The following is a 16509-nucleotide window of genomic DNA, read 5'->3' as shown; positions in this document are numbered from 1 at the left end:
TAAAAAAATCAACAAAAAAAGACCATATTAAATGAAAACAGAATCCCTCTACAGCAGATGAGATGGGAAAGATAAGCTCCATTTCCTTTGAAGACACCTGGTGCTATGAATAACATGGCATTTCTTTTCCCTTTTAAAGGATCTTCTCAAAGAACTAGCTGCTGCCCAGGTGTTTTTTGTCCTTTTTTTGAGTTTTTTTTTTAACACAGGGCACAACAACCACTCCATGCTAAGATCATCCCCTGCTATTCCTTTGTTTCTCTTGCAGACCCTGCTCTTACTTTGCTGGGATTCGAAGGAACAGGTTGTTACTGCTGGTGACACCGATCCACAGGGTTTGTGGCGCTCTGTCCTTACCCACCGCTACTCACAGCCAGATTCCCCCTTCCCTCCATGAAGAATGCCCCATCACAGCCACTCCATTATGCCCCCACAAACTGCCCTTTAAATTCTGACCGGTTCTTTGCAGGGTTCTGCGCAGCTCTGCCGAACCAACCTCGCTACCAGCCAGCATCCCAGCCTCGCTCGCATGGCAACTGCGCGGAAGGACCGAGCAGAGCGCACGGCCACCTGCGCAGACTCTCAGCTGGCTCAGAATTTACTGCTGCTTCTGCAGAGCCACCTTCATTGCCTGTAGACACCTCCTCACTTCTCTCTTTACTGCGCATCACCGACATGACTTTAAAAATTACATGTGTCAAAGACACTCCCAAAACGCAGCTGAAAATATGTAGCGAGTTCCAAGCCCTTTACTGCAACATTTACCAAAGATTGTACGGCCATAACAGCAGTTTACAGGGTTTTTTTTATCAGCTGCAAACCAACAGATGCTGTAGCCTTTAAAACCTTATCTGCCTGAACAGGAAGGACCTCCCGGCTCTCACCTTCCACAGCCCATAGTCTGGATGCCTTTCTAAGTTGACCGGATGCCTTTCTGGTTGACTGGTAGTATTTTGCTGGGACGGGCTGTCTGCTGGCAAGAGGACTCCAGCCACCCTCCTCCCGCGTTTTGACTTATTGTACCCCTTTTGTTTTCAAGCCCTACTGCAACGTCTCATTCTTTCCCACTCTGACCCTCTTCTGCCCCCTTCTCTGCACCTCATAGCTACTGCTCTCTGTTTCACTAAAGAAATCAAAAGAAAGGCAAAGCCAGTATGTGTGAGGATATTTTTAAGTAACAGTATTTTCCACAGGTTCGGCACTGCCTAGCTACCATGATAACTTACTTCCATGCCAACTTATCAACCAAACAGTATTTTCTCTTCCCCTCCCAAGCCAAATATCATCACCTCATACAAATATACTCCTTGCAGGTGTATTCCCAGCACCTCAATCCCTACCTGCCATCCAGCCCGACCTTTGCTCGTGTTTTCATCTCTTGCCGGCACACCCTAAATTCTCACCATGACACAAAAAACACTGTAGCAGGCCTGCAATGAAGTCCAGCATCATAAAAAGGTTAGTTAAAAGGAAAGAGAAAGGCTATATAACACACCCAGCTTTTCTCCTCCACTATATAATGCCAAACTTGAAGCTGAGTCCTGCTTTCCCTGGCCTTGCAGCTTTCCTTCCTAGGCTTGGGATCCTCAAGCCACATTACCAAGTGTATCAGTGCACATGTGTTTGGTCTTCCCAAGTCACCAGGCAGAACACAACTCACTGGGGATTTGTGGTAAATAAAAGTGCTTCCTTTTCTGTTTTGGAAAAAAAGGTCTAATACTTAGTTGGATTCTGGGCTCGCTGGGTATTGTTTTATACAGATCTGATTTCTTAAGCACCGAAAGAAAAATTCTTCAGAATGTCATTTTATCTCTACTTGCAAGTGCCAAGAATGCTTAACAACCTAAATAGCATAATGTTACATGGGGGACAAAACCAGGGGAAGAGCAGTTCTGCTCACGATTTCAAATTAGACGCTTTATTCAAAGTGATTATTACTTTCTCAGGTGATTAAAGTTCATTAAAATCAGAAGCAACACTTGCCAAGACCTCAGCGTAGTTTATTATTTTAATTCTTGCATAATGATGAGAAAAAATATGTTTTGCTTCAATCTCTCTGGCAAGGAGATATGTAATCCGGCAAGATGCCAAGGAGGAAAATTCTCCTCGATGCCAACACCTAGCAAACGGCATCCTGTCCCACTGCCTTGGCGCTGAACACAGCAGCTGGCAAATCAATAGGTGACTTGCTATAAAACCTTCCTGTTCCTGATTATTGGGACACGCTGTTATTTGCAAAACAGCAGTGGGAAAGGCGGGTAAAAACTTCATAGAGGAAGAGTAGGAAGAGGAACATGACATTCTGCTGATTTGCAGAAGCTGATTCATCCCATCCAGTGGGTTTTCGTATCAGCGCCCGATAATGATACTGCCCTGGAATATGTTGGTTCAGCTGTCTAGTGGCAGCAGCTTAGTGGGCAGCACACCCTGCAAACCATACCCTGGGATGCATCAAGCATGGCATGGCCAGCTGGTGCAGGGAGGGGATTGTCCTGCTCTACACTGTGCTGGTGCGGCCTCAGCTCGAGTGGTGTGTGCAGTTCTGGGCACCACAGTACAAGAGGGACACAAAACTATTGGAGAGTGTCCAGAGGAGGGCACTGAGGATGGTGAAGGGTCTGGAGGGGAAGGCTTACAAGGAGAAGTCCCTTGGTTTGTTCAGCCTGGAGAAAAGGAGGCTGAGGGGAGACCTCCATCACGGCCCATGGCTTCCTGATGAGGGGAAGTGAAGGGGCAGGCACTGATCTCTTCTCTTTGATGACCAGTGATACCAGGGAATGGCATGAAGCTGCAACAGGGGAGGTTTAGATTGGATATTTGGAAGAGGTTGTTTCCTGAGAGGGTGGTTGGGCACTGGAACAGGCTCCCCAGGGAAGTGGTCGCAGCACTGAGCTTGGCCTCTCCAACTCAGAAGACTCTGTGATTCTATTCTTTGATTCCGTGACCTGGTGCATGGCCTGAGAGAGGAAAAAAACCAACAGGAAGGGCTTACCTGGATCTCTGGCTCTCTGCATAGGTACTTTAGCTGTTTACTTTCTGCAATCACACAGCTCTGGCTGCAGCATAGGGCCAGAAAAGATTGCTAATGGGTTCAAATATTGAGTATTTGGCAGCATCGATACAGGTATTTCCTGAGCCCTTCAGTTAAGTGGCTTTGCCTCTGTGGCATTAAAAAATGAGTAAAACACACAGAACACTCCCAACTGCAGAGGTAAATAGCAATCTGCTCGGATAACCTTCCACAGATTCAGATTATAACCACACTGTATTTCAGCTTACGGACTAAAAATTTCAAGAGGTATCAACAGGGCAAAAGATAGCAGAAGCAAATGAAACCAAGAAAAAGGACAGTTACACTCTTCTGCTGTAGAACCCCCAAGTACTTGAATGAGGTCTACTCATCGTTGCTTTAAGTGTCCTAAGAAATAAGTCAATGATGGTGAAGAAAAAAGGACAGTGAAGTGACAGACCTGAAAAGCTCCAGCCTTTATTTATCTACAGATTAGACAGAAGCACCAAAGCAAAGTGCCTGAGAATTTGGCAGCTTCACTTACCCATAGAACAGACTGAAGACACCAGCTTTATTCATCCACTTCAGTAACATGCTACTGAATACAGGACTTGAGTTTCTACTTTGAGTACTACTGTGACCTCTCACATGAGCTAACACCTGTGCCCTCACTGTGGATCTCTGGGACCCAAGCCCAGAAGGGCACATTGCTCTGCATTACAGAAGCAGTCCTGCAGACACCTGCCCATTGCTGCTGCCTGTGGATCAGCAAACAGTTCCAGCTCTTAGTAGAAATCCCAGAGCAATCCACTTTCTTCTACTGGTGGGGTAAGTTACACAGTTACTGCCAGGAACAGTCTCCAGTGAAATTCCTTCTGCTCTCAACTGCCTCAGTTGAAGTATTAAAGAGCATTCAAAAAGCCACATAAACTCAATGGACAAGTTGCCAAATAAAAGATCCCTACATAGAGTTTCTCACTGGAGACTGCTGACAGCTGCTTGGGAGGAATGTGAATGAAGAACATGAAGAAGAGTGCACCCAGAGGAGCATCTTGTTCCTGCTGCGATGCAGATCAACCAAACCCACACACACAAAATCTCAGTGTAACAGATAAGAGTAGTGAATGTTAAGGAATATTAAAGAAACTAGGAAAATGGAAACCATGTTTACTTTTACCTCCTTTTCAAGTAGTCTTAGGTATTACTTATAATACAGTTAATCACTGTAGTTCTTACAGGAACACAACTTTCCATGCATCCATTTCTTGATTAAAAATTTTTAGTATTAAAAAGTGATGGGTCATTACACCAGCAGCAAACTGCTGATATTTCTAGTTAGGATTTTCTGTAATGAAAAACGTTTTCGAACAAGTACAGCTATTTAAATGGATGCAAAGGGAGCACCTGCATATAGCTTTTCAGTTACATAAAATATCATTCTATACCTCGTAAACATAAACCTATGATTCAAACATTTGTAATTATTGCACGTGTTTTCCTAAAAAAACCACACAAGCACCACCACTCTAGAACAGGCATCATGAATTACACTGAAATGTACTAAGCATCTTAGAAACATTATATTCCAAGTGTTTTTTGTATGATTTTTGTTTATTTTGCTCTGTAACAGTTCCATACTACTACCTGGCATCCCTTAAGGGCAGCTACCTTTTGATCTTTACAGAACTCCCAGAGAAGACTTTGTTGTATTTCAGCCTGCAGGACAGAGGAACGAGGGTCTCAAGGCAAGGAAATCACAAGTCCTCCGTAAGGCAATGATGCTTTGGCAAGAGGGTCCCACCATATCCTGAGTGTCAGCACTATCAATGTTTCTGCTAGAGATCTAAACACTTGGGGCTAGCCCTACAGATTACCAAATCGAACACCAAGCATACTGATACTACTGCAGTAATACCAAAAATTAGGTAGTATTTGGAAAGTAATGTCCAAAATTTCTGCCCGCTCACCTACAGCCCAGCCTCGTCTAGGAAAGACATGGTCAAAGCTGTGGTTTTAGACAGTAATTTGCATTTCTTGTGGGGTGGAAAGTCATACTCCTTTCTTAAGGTATCTGTGCAAAGGTGAGCAAATGAAAGGCTGGAGATCACATTTTTCTCATAAAAACACTGACTATACTGTGGTTAATAACCAAACCGTTTTTAGATTTTTATGAAATAAATTGTCCAGTTATTCATCCTTTTGATGTTGAAAACTGTATGAAAAGAAGTCGGAGAAAGCCTAGATTTTCTTCCTTCTTATGCACTCATTCCTCTCTCTAACATTCAATCCTGCACAGTCTCAACCCATACATTTTGTCCTTATCTTCTCTCTTAATAAATCCCAGAAACTGGAAAGTGAAAATTGGAATAGGTTGGTCTTTTTCAAATGTCACTTCTCACACAAAGCCAGAACTACACAATTACAGGAGTTCTTAAGTGATATTTTATTACAAACTATAGCGAGTAGAAGCAGTTAAATGGGAAGAAAGAGTGATTCAATTGGGAACAATTAGCATTTTCTATATAATTGCTTCACCGAGAAATATGAGAGTTATTTCTAGAGAGTCTCAACTTGCAAAGCTTCAGTGGTTTTATTGTCCCCACCCATTAAATATACTTGGTAGCTGGCTGTAACCACACTTACCCTGTTGCAATCAAAATTTTAAACTCTAAAATGCATCATTGTTGTAACGAGCCTCCAGGCAAAAGCAGAGATTAACATTTCTGAGAGAGAGAAAAACAAAGATTTCATTCCACAGGCTCTTGGTCTACAAAATCTGATTTCCAGAGATAAATACTAATGGAGAATGTGTCAAGATGCCAATTACCAAGCTGCAGTTTTCTCAAATATAATCTTGTGCAACAGAAAAGCACTGCTTTCATTTTAAATTATGCTTCAGTTTCTTAGAAAATACCCTGGTACAAAGAATGGGCAAGAGTTAAGGCTGCTTCGCTGCACGAGATTACACAACAGCTTGTTGGATGAGCCTGTAATACCTAAATAACTTCAGGTCATTTCATCAAGGGAGAAACCCATAAAAATTGCTTGAGTTCCCACCCTAAAAGATTAAGCAGAGATTAAGTTCCCGTTTTTGCTGTCGCTGCACAGTAAGTGCATCCTTTCTCTATTGCAGAAAGCGCGGGTTTTATTGGCTGAAACACCTCAAGAAATCAACAACCAGATCAATTATACAACTGGTTCACCTTCAAGAGCATTTGTGTCTACTAGGAGAAAGGCAGAGTATTAGCACCAAATATGCATAGGGTTTCATTACCTCCCTTATTAAAGAATGTCCAGACCTCAAAACAAAGTTTGCTACCTATGGTATTTAATATTTTAAAGATTGTTCAGCATACTAATTAGAAATCTGCGTAGACTCAGATTATTATCTCTGCAGTGCAGATAGGGCTTTTTATCTTACGCTATCTGTACCAGAGTTTTACCACATAACAAATACCTATGAGTCAAAGGCGTTAATTAAAGATGCTGAAGATGGTATCTTTTACCTCAAAGATTCTAAACCTTGAACAACTGCTGCCAAAGTTTACCGTACAATCTCTCAGCAAGTAGCATCACTGACATATTTCTTTAAGAAAGCCGGAAATACAGATTTTAAAAAAAAGAAAGAGAACCTCACTCTTCCTCCTCCTCCTCCTTTAGCAACATCCACCACAATCCCATCACTAATTACTACCCATGTTTTGCACGCTTGGGCCATTTAAAGGCATTCAAGGCTGCCTTCGCTACAGGCAGCAACCTTCCCTTAAAGAAAAGGCCCAGGAGACTTGACATTGCCTAAGAAAATGAAAGTGTTCTTTATCCATGTAAGGGACTCCACCCATTTCCTAATCAAATATTCAAATATGTCAAGTGCTGAATATTACTTTCAGTGTCTTGAGTGAAACCAGAAACTATCAGTCAGTTTTGCTTAAACCGAAATCCCTGCTGAGATAATCATCTCAGGAGAGGTCTGGCTATTGGCGGTGTAATTAGACCTTCCTGCTCAAGGAAAAGCAAATGAAGTGTAAGCATGTTTCCATACTTGAAAGGTTGTCACCTGCTAGACTGGAAGCTCTCAGCTGCAAACCTGCAGATGTAGGTGCAAAACCACCAGACCTCCATACAGAACGGGGCTCTTTGGGGCTGTTAAGACACACGCCAGAAGGACATCTCTGCTGCTGACTCCTGCCCAAATGCTTGCCCATATGTCAGCATCGTGAGGTTCCTACAAGGTTTCCTTTTCAATAGTTGGAGACTAACAGAACTTTTTATGGTGTGACTGGAGGAAATGATCTTCTCAATATCCACATCAATATTCAATCCCTCTCAAAGCCTTGGTAAATTCTTGGCGCCCCAGAGCAACTTCCAGCAGCAGTACATTCCACAGTGTAATTTATTCACCAATTGAAAAAAAGTTCTCACACAAATGTTTGAAGTCTGTTTAAGAAAGGAAGAAATCCAGCAAAAATTGGTTTTATGGACATTGTTAGACTTCACAGATACCATCTGAAGCTTCTAGCTGAACAAGTGAAATGACAAGACACCAAAAGTACAATAGAGAAAGGAAGTGCTGGACTGTGAGAGAAAAAATTAGAACACCCAAAGGAAAACACACCGAGTGCTAAGATCAGGTAGATACTGCATGGCAAATCCAGTGGCTAAAGGAGGAGCACAGAACAACGCTTATGTACTTGGAGCTACATCTTCCCAGCAAGAACCTAAAATGCCAAAGGTAAAAACTGTGGAGGGACACACTTTTGTATTTTAAAACCAAATGAAATTTGAAGGTAAGTGGACTTTCATAAAAAAATATTGCAAACTGAATGATAAACTGTGATACAGTTATTATCTCCCCAGTGTTTACCAATGATCCACTTGTTGTCTTCATGTGTGGCCAGCAGCAAAGAATGAGAAGGAGGTTGTCTTTAATGATTCTGCCTGCACAGGAAAATATGTATTCCTAGAGAAATTTCAGAAATTAAATCTGTTGTGAAGCCAATTCACTTGATTTCTGGAGATGGAGCGCTGTAACAGCCTTCAAAACCCCTTCCTGGGAAGGGCTATACTTCAGCCTTGAGGGGCAGGAAAAGCTCATTTCCATCAGAGTGATGGAAGGGTCCTCACTACATTGCCAAAGCAATTATAAATTAGTATAGTGGAGATAGGCAGATCTCGTCTGTGTGTGTGCAAACACACAAACTCCTGAAGAGCTGAATCTGAACATAAAACTAATTCTATTCTGGTTGGGAGCTTCCCAGTACAAGTGAAAAACCCAGTTAGAATTTTAGTCAAACAATATTAATTCTCCTTTAAACACAATTAAGTAGTCAGCCTGGATTAAGAAGAATTGAGTTTTATTTGGACAAAGGCACACTGTCTTTATTGTTAGATTGAACATTTATCTTGTACCTGCAATAGCAAGAATCTCAACATCATCTTTAATCTGGTATTACAAATAATATCACAACTAGTTGATGTTCAAAACTAAAATGGATATTTAGTTATTTATAGCTTAATGATGCTTCAACTTTTAAAATGCATAAAATGGATAATTTTAGAAAGTAACTCTGCATTATGATTATTGAGACTATTTGCAGAGGAAAACTCAACTATCACAATTTTTCCAGAACAAAAAAAAAAAAAATCATAACTAGCCCTGAACAAGAACAGTTACACCATAAATCCAGAAATAAGAGCAAAAGGATTAAATTAACACGGTAATATACATCCACTACAGTACAAGGAAAAATGGTGGACAGATATTTGCGACAATAAGTCAATATACATGGGGGAAAAAAAAAACATATATCTCAAAGTCCTTTTTGTCCTGGATATATTAAAGTAGTCCTAAAGAAATGCTTAATAACAGAAGTAGAAACGCTTAGAGAAATGCTGGTGTCAATAATTTTAGCAGGTATTGACAGAAGAATGACTGGTGTAGAACAGACCTGTAGTGAACAATCAAATTAAATTAAAAGATCTAGAATTCCTTTGTTTCATTTTTTACAAAACTTTGAAGTATAATTCTCAGCTCCTCAGCCTCAGCAGCTACAGGTACCAGCAAAAATGTTCTTTTATTGTACTAAGTTTTAAGACATGGATTGCAAGGGTGATTGCTCCAGCTAAAATAGTTGTTTCTTATTAAAAATATCTGATATTTCAGTGTAAAATCACTAATACTGATGCAAGTGGACCCCAATTCAGCTGACATCTCCCTGAAGAGTTCAAGCAGAAGAAATACTGATATTCATATGTCAAAGGCATCCATAGTTCCAACTCGTGTGTTTGTTTCCCAGTAATTACCTTTCCTCTTGGCTACTTGTACCAATCTGTTCCAAGCTGGAAATTATGAGCCACAAAGAACCTACAGAAAACTGTGAAACAGCTGGAGTCGGGGTAACTCTGCTCTCCTAGCAAAATGTTAAAGAAGACATTTGATCTCCAGTATTCCTTTTGGTCTTATGGCAGCGATTTTTGCACGCTGTAATGATACCAGAAGACAAGTTGGAAAGAACTTTGGTACCAGTTAATCAGTTGTTTCCAGCATGCTGAATCCCCTGTATCTTCTCTAGTGCTTACGCCAATCCTTCCACAACTAATTCTCAGTACAGCTGATTTTTTTTTTTTAAATGAAATCATTAGGTTATACTTCCTACTTTGGAAGTCGTTGATCTTTTTCTTGCTACACTTTTTTCTCAAATTCAGAGCCAATCTAACGCAGAAATAACTGATCTCCAGACGTGTAAATACAAATCTGGTAATTAACCAAGAACAATTTTGCTCTAAAGACAGAAAAAAACCACTCCTTTGCCAATACAGACTGCACTTTTTCAGTTAATATAAACATCAAGTAATACTGAACGTAAACATGGCCATTTAATTATTTTTAAAATGAGCCAATTTGAATTTCCTTGTAAAAAATCACCAACATTTATACATGCTTGAACTTCTCTAGGGAATGAATCCCACAAGCATTAGTGTATATCATCAATGATGAAAATACTTCTGCACAATTTTAACCTCCAGCTCTGGATGTAGTGTATGTTTTCTATACAACAGTATGTGACCATAACAGGAGTATTGTTTTGCTTTTTCAAAATAGGAAGTATGTGCTGATCATTATTCAAGTAGCTTGGAAAGAAAAAGTAATTAAAAAAGTCAACAGGAGTACTTTTCTGGTGAGATTTCCTGGATGACCCAAGTTACCCAGAACACAAACATACAGGTATGTTTGGTATGAATTTCAAGACATGAAAATTCAGATATCTCCCAGAGACTTACCCATACAGTTATCGCATACTAGCACACACTCCTCCCTCCCAAAATAAAAAGCCTCAGTGAATTAATTTAGCCTAGGTAAATAAACACCCAGATTCATTCAGGAATCATTTAGACTCCCCATGTGAGGTGAGTTCTCACTTATAGGAGTCTCTCTGTTTTAAAATCACACAGCTGAGAGGAATCGAGGTGTTGGACTGATAAGGGTGTGGACATGGGTTAAGGTACTGCTAGTAAGGTTGATAATTTAACACCTTCAAATCTCCCTAGGAGAAACACACACACTATGTTTGAGCTTGACTGTAAGGGTACCCTCTCCTGAAACAAAAAGTTAATGGCAAGTAATGACTAGACAAAATTATTAACATTTTATGTAATACCTCATTTTCCCTAGAATCTACTGAACATCTCCCAAGAGCCTGATAATTAAGTAATAAATTGTTGCCATACTTTTTTTCCAAAAACCCATTTAAACCTTCCACAGCAGAAGTCTTACGCTTCAAGATATAATTTGTGGGAATTTTTAAAACCATGAAGACCTTTACATTTGTATAATAACACACAACAATAATGTCCTGAGGTACTTTATCTGTGGGTTCCCAACAGTTCCTTTGTTCATCGTTCTGCCTGAAGCATTACTGGTTTCAAACATTTGGAAACTTCCCTTGCCACCACCACCTCTTCAAGGCAGGGTATCAGAAGTACTTCTGCCAAATATTCCTGTCAGCTGCATGTCCAAGTTAAAAAAAAATTAAAAAAATAAAAATCCTAATTTTGGCATTACTGCTGCTTTTAGTCAATGCATATGCAAACCAAGAAGAGGTAACATGAAGACAAGTAATTCTTGTTTATGTTCTTTGTTGGTATTGTTCTTTGGTTTAAAAGGTATTGAAACACAGTTCATGGAAAACCTCATTTACAAGTTCATATTAGTATCTGTGTGTTCAGCATTAACTCCTTAATGACACATCCATGTGCCTGAGATCCCGTGCCCTGAATCGGTATGTATCTTTCCTGCCTAGTACACAGAGAAGGAAGCCAGCTGTTCTTCCAGGGAAAGTTTCATATTTATTCAGAAGGCATACATCTCAACTGGGGTTTTTTATTACTTCACATGTTTAATTCCATGCAAATGGCAAATTAAGGGACATCTTAACTGTTTGAATAACATTAAAAGCAAAATTCATTGGTGTATACCATAGTTCAGAGGGCCTATACAAACCTTCCATACCATTTAAACCCCTAAATTAATGTTTTAAATCGTGTCCTCATCCACTGTGAAGGAAAACATCAAGGCATCTCAGAATATGTGTGTCTTGAAAAACACTTTAAAGCTTTGCAAATTTCCTCCTTGTTAGAATGTACAAATACAAAATTAACTATTCCACATCCAAAACCATCCGAGGTGTAACAACAATACCTGGATTTGAAATTTAAGAAACTGTTACAGTCATTAAATATATATTGTGAAAACTACTGTCAATTCTGGAAAGGTTGGGGTTATTATATAATAAAGTTGCCTTGAAGTTTTAAGGTAACAAAAACTATATGCATGCAACTTTCTTAGGCTGAACTTCAAAATCGTCAAGCAAAAGCCTGGCCTTTTCAAAATGTTTTCATTTCTGGTGTCCTGACTCAAATGACAAACATATTTATGCTGATCAGGAATGAAAAATGTGCTTAACAAGAATTTTAATAGAACAGTTAACTGAGGTCTGTTGTTAACATCAAATGAAAATTTTGTCTCCTATCATGTTACAGAAGAATCAGTACACAGTCATAACTGGATTGGAACATCTAAACAGGCACTTTTTAAACACCTTGTTAGTTTAAAATCAAGGAAGGATAAAAGGGTTTATTTAAATCATTTGATGTTTCAAAAGGGTACAGATCACTTGCATGTCTCTCTACTTTGTTATGTACAAAAATTCTCACTCATCTTAAAAAATTGAAAACATCAAAAAACTCATATAGGTTATGACCACTACAAATTTTAAGATGACAGCTTTAAGTAGAAGAGCATTGCCAAAAGGTCTTTGCTAAAGCTCCAGGCTTGGTTTGAACTCCCACCACAGCAGACAAGCTTATTAACAGCAAACCTGCAATTCATTGCTAAACCAAAAGCTTTTAAAATAAACTGCAGTGCACAGCTTCAGTATGATTCTACAAACTCATTAATGCTGATACCACAGGTGGTTTATTTTTTTTTATTTTGCCTTTTTGTTGTTTCTTTCTTTTTAATACAACCTCCCTTCTCCTGCCAGAATACTGTTATACAGAAAAAAAATAAATGCTACTCTCTACTGTTGTCAGTCTTTCATATATGGTAAAAAACCCCTCAACATACAAGAGTTTTAAAGCAAGTAATCAATCTGCAAAAATGTTATACATCAGTAATAAGGCATCCACTTTACAGCTGTTTAAACAAAAAAAGGAAATATTTCCCAAAAATACATATTTTGGATCTGTGTAAACAAAGCTTTTCTGTATTGCTTCCATTCATTTCAAAAATATACATCCACATGGACTGAAAATGATCTTGGTGCTATGAATTTTAAATTACTGTAATTTATCCAGATGTAACCTGAAGATACAAAACCCAAATATTCTTGAGCTTAATATTTGGAAATATGTCGAAATATTTAATTATTCTGACATGAAAAGAAAACTAAAAATATAGCCCAAATTTGATGCCATTTCATTGAATGAAGAAGAAAGTACTATGAAAATAAACATTCATCTGGTTTCCTAACAATAAATATAAAGACAGTTATTATAACATACTGCAACACAGGAAGTATTATTATATTGACCTTAACGTTCAATCAGTAGTTTGTAAATCTTTCCTCATTGAGGCTTGAATCTTCTACCTTGTCAGCTGTCCAACAACTTTTAAGAGGGTTTTATTTTCTTGCTTCAATTGTTCATTTTCATCTTCTATATCATCTAGGTCCTGTGGAAGAGAAAAATAAACATTTCTTAGGACATAAATGCAATTTGGTAGCAGCAGGAATTTTGTGCCTCTGAAAGGGAGAAGCTGGGGTTGGGAAGCATCAATGTCGCAGTAGCCACCCTTGGGTCTGTTAAACCCACCTTTTTCCATGTGTTACTTTAATTACAAAACATTAGTATTATATTCCCAGGTAAAAGCACCTTTAAATGGAAACATATAATCAAAACTAAAGCTATAGGAGGAATTAATGCATTATGAAACCAAATAGCATGTGTGTGATCATTTTATTGGGATATACAGTGTATTAGCTGGCTATTGCCTCAGCTCCTCAGACTGCGCTTCTCTGCAACTATGCCTCTTGCATATGCACATCACTGGTTATTACTGCAAGACCTGCTCTGTGTTTTAAATTGAGTATCAACATTTTCAGAAAAAGTATTGCCTGCCTTTTAAAAAAAAATTCATTTTATGTGAAAAAATCAAAGGCAATCTGTCTAAACCACTAGTGAAAGAACAGACAACATACACAGTAATAATGGTGCTTAAAATAGACTGCTCCCACCCCAAATGTTCATCCTTTTCCACCAATTACCATATTTACCCAGTTCCCATTTCACTTCATCACTCACGACTCTCTTTTCAAGCCTTTGAAGTGAAGACCTGTCAACTTGGCTATTTAATGTAAACATTATTTCAGTAAAAATAATTCTACTATAAAAATACCCAAAAAACATGGAAGAAACAAAAGAATAACAGCACTTTAAGGAGGAAAATGAAAGACAGGCAAAGGAGGAAGAGCCAACATTCTCATTCAACATCTGAGATGCCTTTCAACTGAAGTCTGCAAAGCCCTACTGTTGCCATGCAAAATTTAACACAAAACATTCATAGAGAAAAGATTTTTTTCTTTCTTGTTACTTTAAGTTGTTAAGCAGCATTTGATGTACAGAGCCTACTGCTTCGTTTTAGTGGGGCCATTCCAGAAGCACATGCAGGAGGTGACGTGTTTAATCTGTATCATGGCTTTTTAAAAGCCTCAACAGTATGCCAAGCCACAACCCGCACCACAATACCTTTGCAATTACCCTGTTGGTTTTGCAGTGTGGACTCAAGAAATCGCTAGCAGAAATTCCTCTTCGCCTCACAGAAGTAAAGCTGTACCACAGTATGAAAGACTTCCAGGAAAAGCATTTCACCACTCCGACATAACAGGTACAAGTGACTTAAACATCCAAAGGTGAAAGGTTTTGATGGACAGCTGCTATTAATGCAATCTACTATGTACATTTAAGAGATGTGTTTTATTTTCTCTTTCCTGCACTTCATGTCAATAGTCAGGTGGAAGCAACCCCCTCTTTTCAATAAAAAGTTTGGGGTTTTTAAAGTTCAGAATACATAATATGGTGGTTGCACTTGTTAGCCTAGCCATTGGATGCTCCAATTAAAGCCTGTCTAAAAGCCTTCTGTTTAAAATACCTGCAATTTACTCAAAATAAAATATTAAAAGTTTGTGAAATGTTTATGCTGCAAAAAACAACATTCCAAAGATTACTACAAGAGTTTCTTGAATACAAGCCAGGAAAAATAACTATTGCCCTTTAAATACCTACAGAAACAATGTAGCGACAGACGTAGGTGGTGTTCGCCAATCCGGGTATTTAAAGTTTGTTATTCAAAATTACAACGTTAACTTATGCTTATTAGTAAAAAAACATTTAACAGGATGAAAGCTTGGCCTTCACATACCAAAGGAACCACTAACTACACAACTGACACACACTGGGTTGTAACTACTCACTGACAGACTCTCTCCAAACACATATTTAACTACAGTGACATCCTAGTGAGGTCAGAGATGACCAAGTGTAAACCAGTTGAATTTAGCCTACAAATATTTAAATGTCTTGAGATGCCTTTCCCTTCAGGCATTTGAGGTTTTTATAAAGCAAATACCACTTTTCTTAGAAAAACGTGGCAGATGTACTTTTAGTGGCAAATGTGCTGGAGTGAAAGAATGCCATTTATGGCAGAAAGCCTTTTCTCTTTCTCCATATAAATGCAGCTCATGTATCTTTGTGATGTACTGCCTGATTTCAGTAAAATTATATTGTTACATTAAGTAAATATATTTACTTAAAATTAGAAAGTCTGCCAAACAAATATGAGTTTCTTGGAAAAACCATTTTTGAAGTGTAACACAAGATCTTTGCCAAGGAAGGATGGTTACAAACTGACTGAAACTACTAGAGAGAGCACTTCTTTAAATATAAGGGCTGAGCAGTCAGAAAAACATGTAATAAAATGCCATTTTAAGTTGCTCAGGCTCTTTTATCTGAGCAGAAAGCTGAAGATGAAAACTTTCTTCCACACAAAGCATTCAATCCTGGTGCCAGGTCTACAGAGCAACGTTCCATGAAGAACAGATGGATGTCCAAGTGTTGGCTCTTGTGATCTCAGTTATGCCAGTAAACCTTAGGCAAATAAGACTGTCTTATTAACTTCCATAACCCTCTATCACGGGAACGGTGCAGTATTTCTGTAGCATTTCTTAACATTCTAAAGCTTTCATCTTTCTACATCCACATGGAGAGCAAATATAGCAGCAGTCATAAATCGAAAAGCCATTAAAAGAGAAAGTAAAGCTGCATCTGTTTTAATGGAACCATCACTTGAGACATGGGTTCAACCTTTTTGTTAAGACAACAAATTATTAAGCTGGGCATAAAGTCAAAAGGTGGCTAGCTCATCATTAAGAAAACCCCAAGGGATGCAAGCATAAATAACCTGCACTGCAATTAAGCTAACAGGCACTATTATAGCTATGATAAATGCTGACCTGATGGAAAAGAAAATAAGAAAACATTCTCTTCTGTGTCTAAGAGAGGCTACCTAGGGAGCACCAATAAAACTGTTTTCTGTATACTCATGGAATGATGTTACTTTAGTCATTTTATAATAAAGAGGGATTTTTGAAGGACTATGTTCTGCTTTATGTTTTCTTTCCACACAACAAGCAGAAATTGCCATCAGACTTCAACACAGGCAAGAAAAAGGCATTGCTTGAGTTCACTGCAAACCTTCAAAGGCGGTTTCTAGTTAGACAGTCAATGTCACACTTCAACTATAACAGAAAAAAAATAGCAACATTGTTTCTGGAACAGCAAACCTTGCAAACAGTCATGGCCCTAAAACACAAGCCTTCCACAGTGACTGAGCTTCCTTTGGTGTGTTCTTTCCGACCTCCAAGTCAGGAAGTTGTGTGTAACCA

The 16509-nt window shown here is 38.8% G+C and overlaps 1 protein-coding gene across 1 annotated transcript in view; it reads right to left on the bottom strand.

Annotated features, from left to right (window-relative positions):
• Positions 1 to 13110: 13110 nt before the first annotated feature.
• Positions 13111 to 16509, bottom strand: part of PAWR (pro-apoptotic WT1 regulator) — a 79441-nt gene continuing 76042 nt past the window's right edge. Inside the window, exon 6 of the mRNA XM_084267164.1 lies at positions 13111 to 13241. Coding sequence (XP_084123290.1) covers positions 13155 to 13241 — 87 coding nt within the window. The 3' untranslated portion in view covers positions 13111 to 13154. The remainder of the gene's footprint in view (positions 13242 to 16509) is intronic.

This window comes from Gallinula chloropus (assembly GCF_964237585.1).
Source record: "Gallinula chloropus genome assembly, chromosome: 1".
Classification (NCBI taxonomy): domain Eukaryota; kingdom Metazoa; phylum Chordata; class Aves; order Gruiformes; family Rallidae; genus Gallinula; species Gallinula chloropus.
The sequence above is the reverse complement of the archived record's forward strand: the minus strand, read 5'-3'. Positions and strand labels throughout refer to the sequence as shown.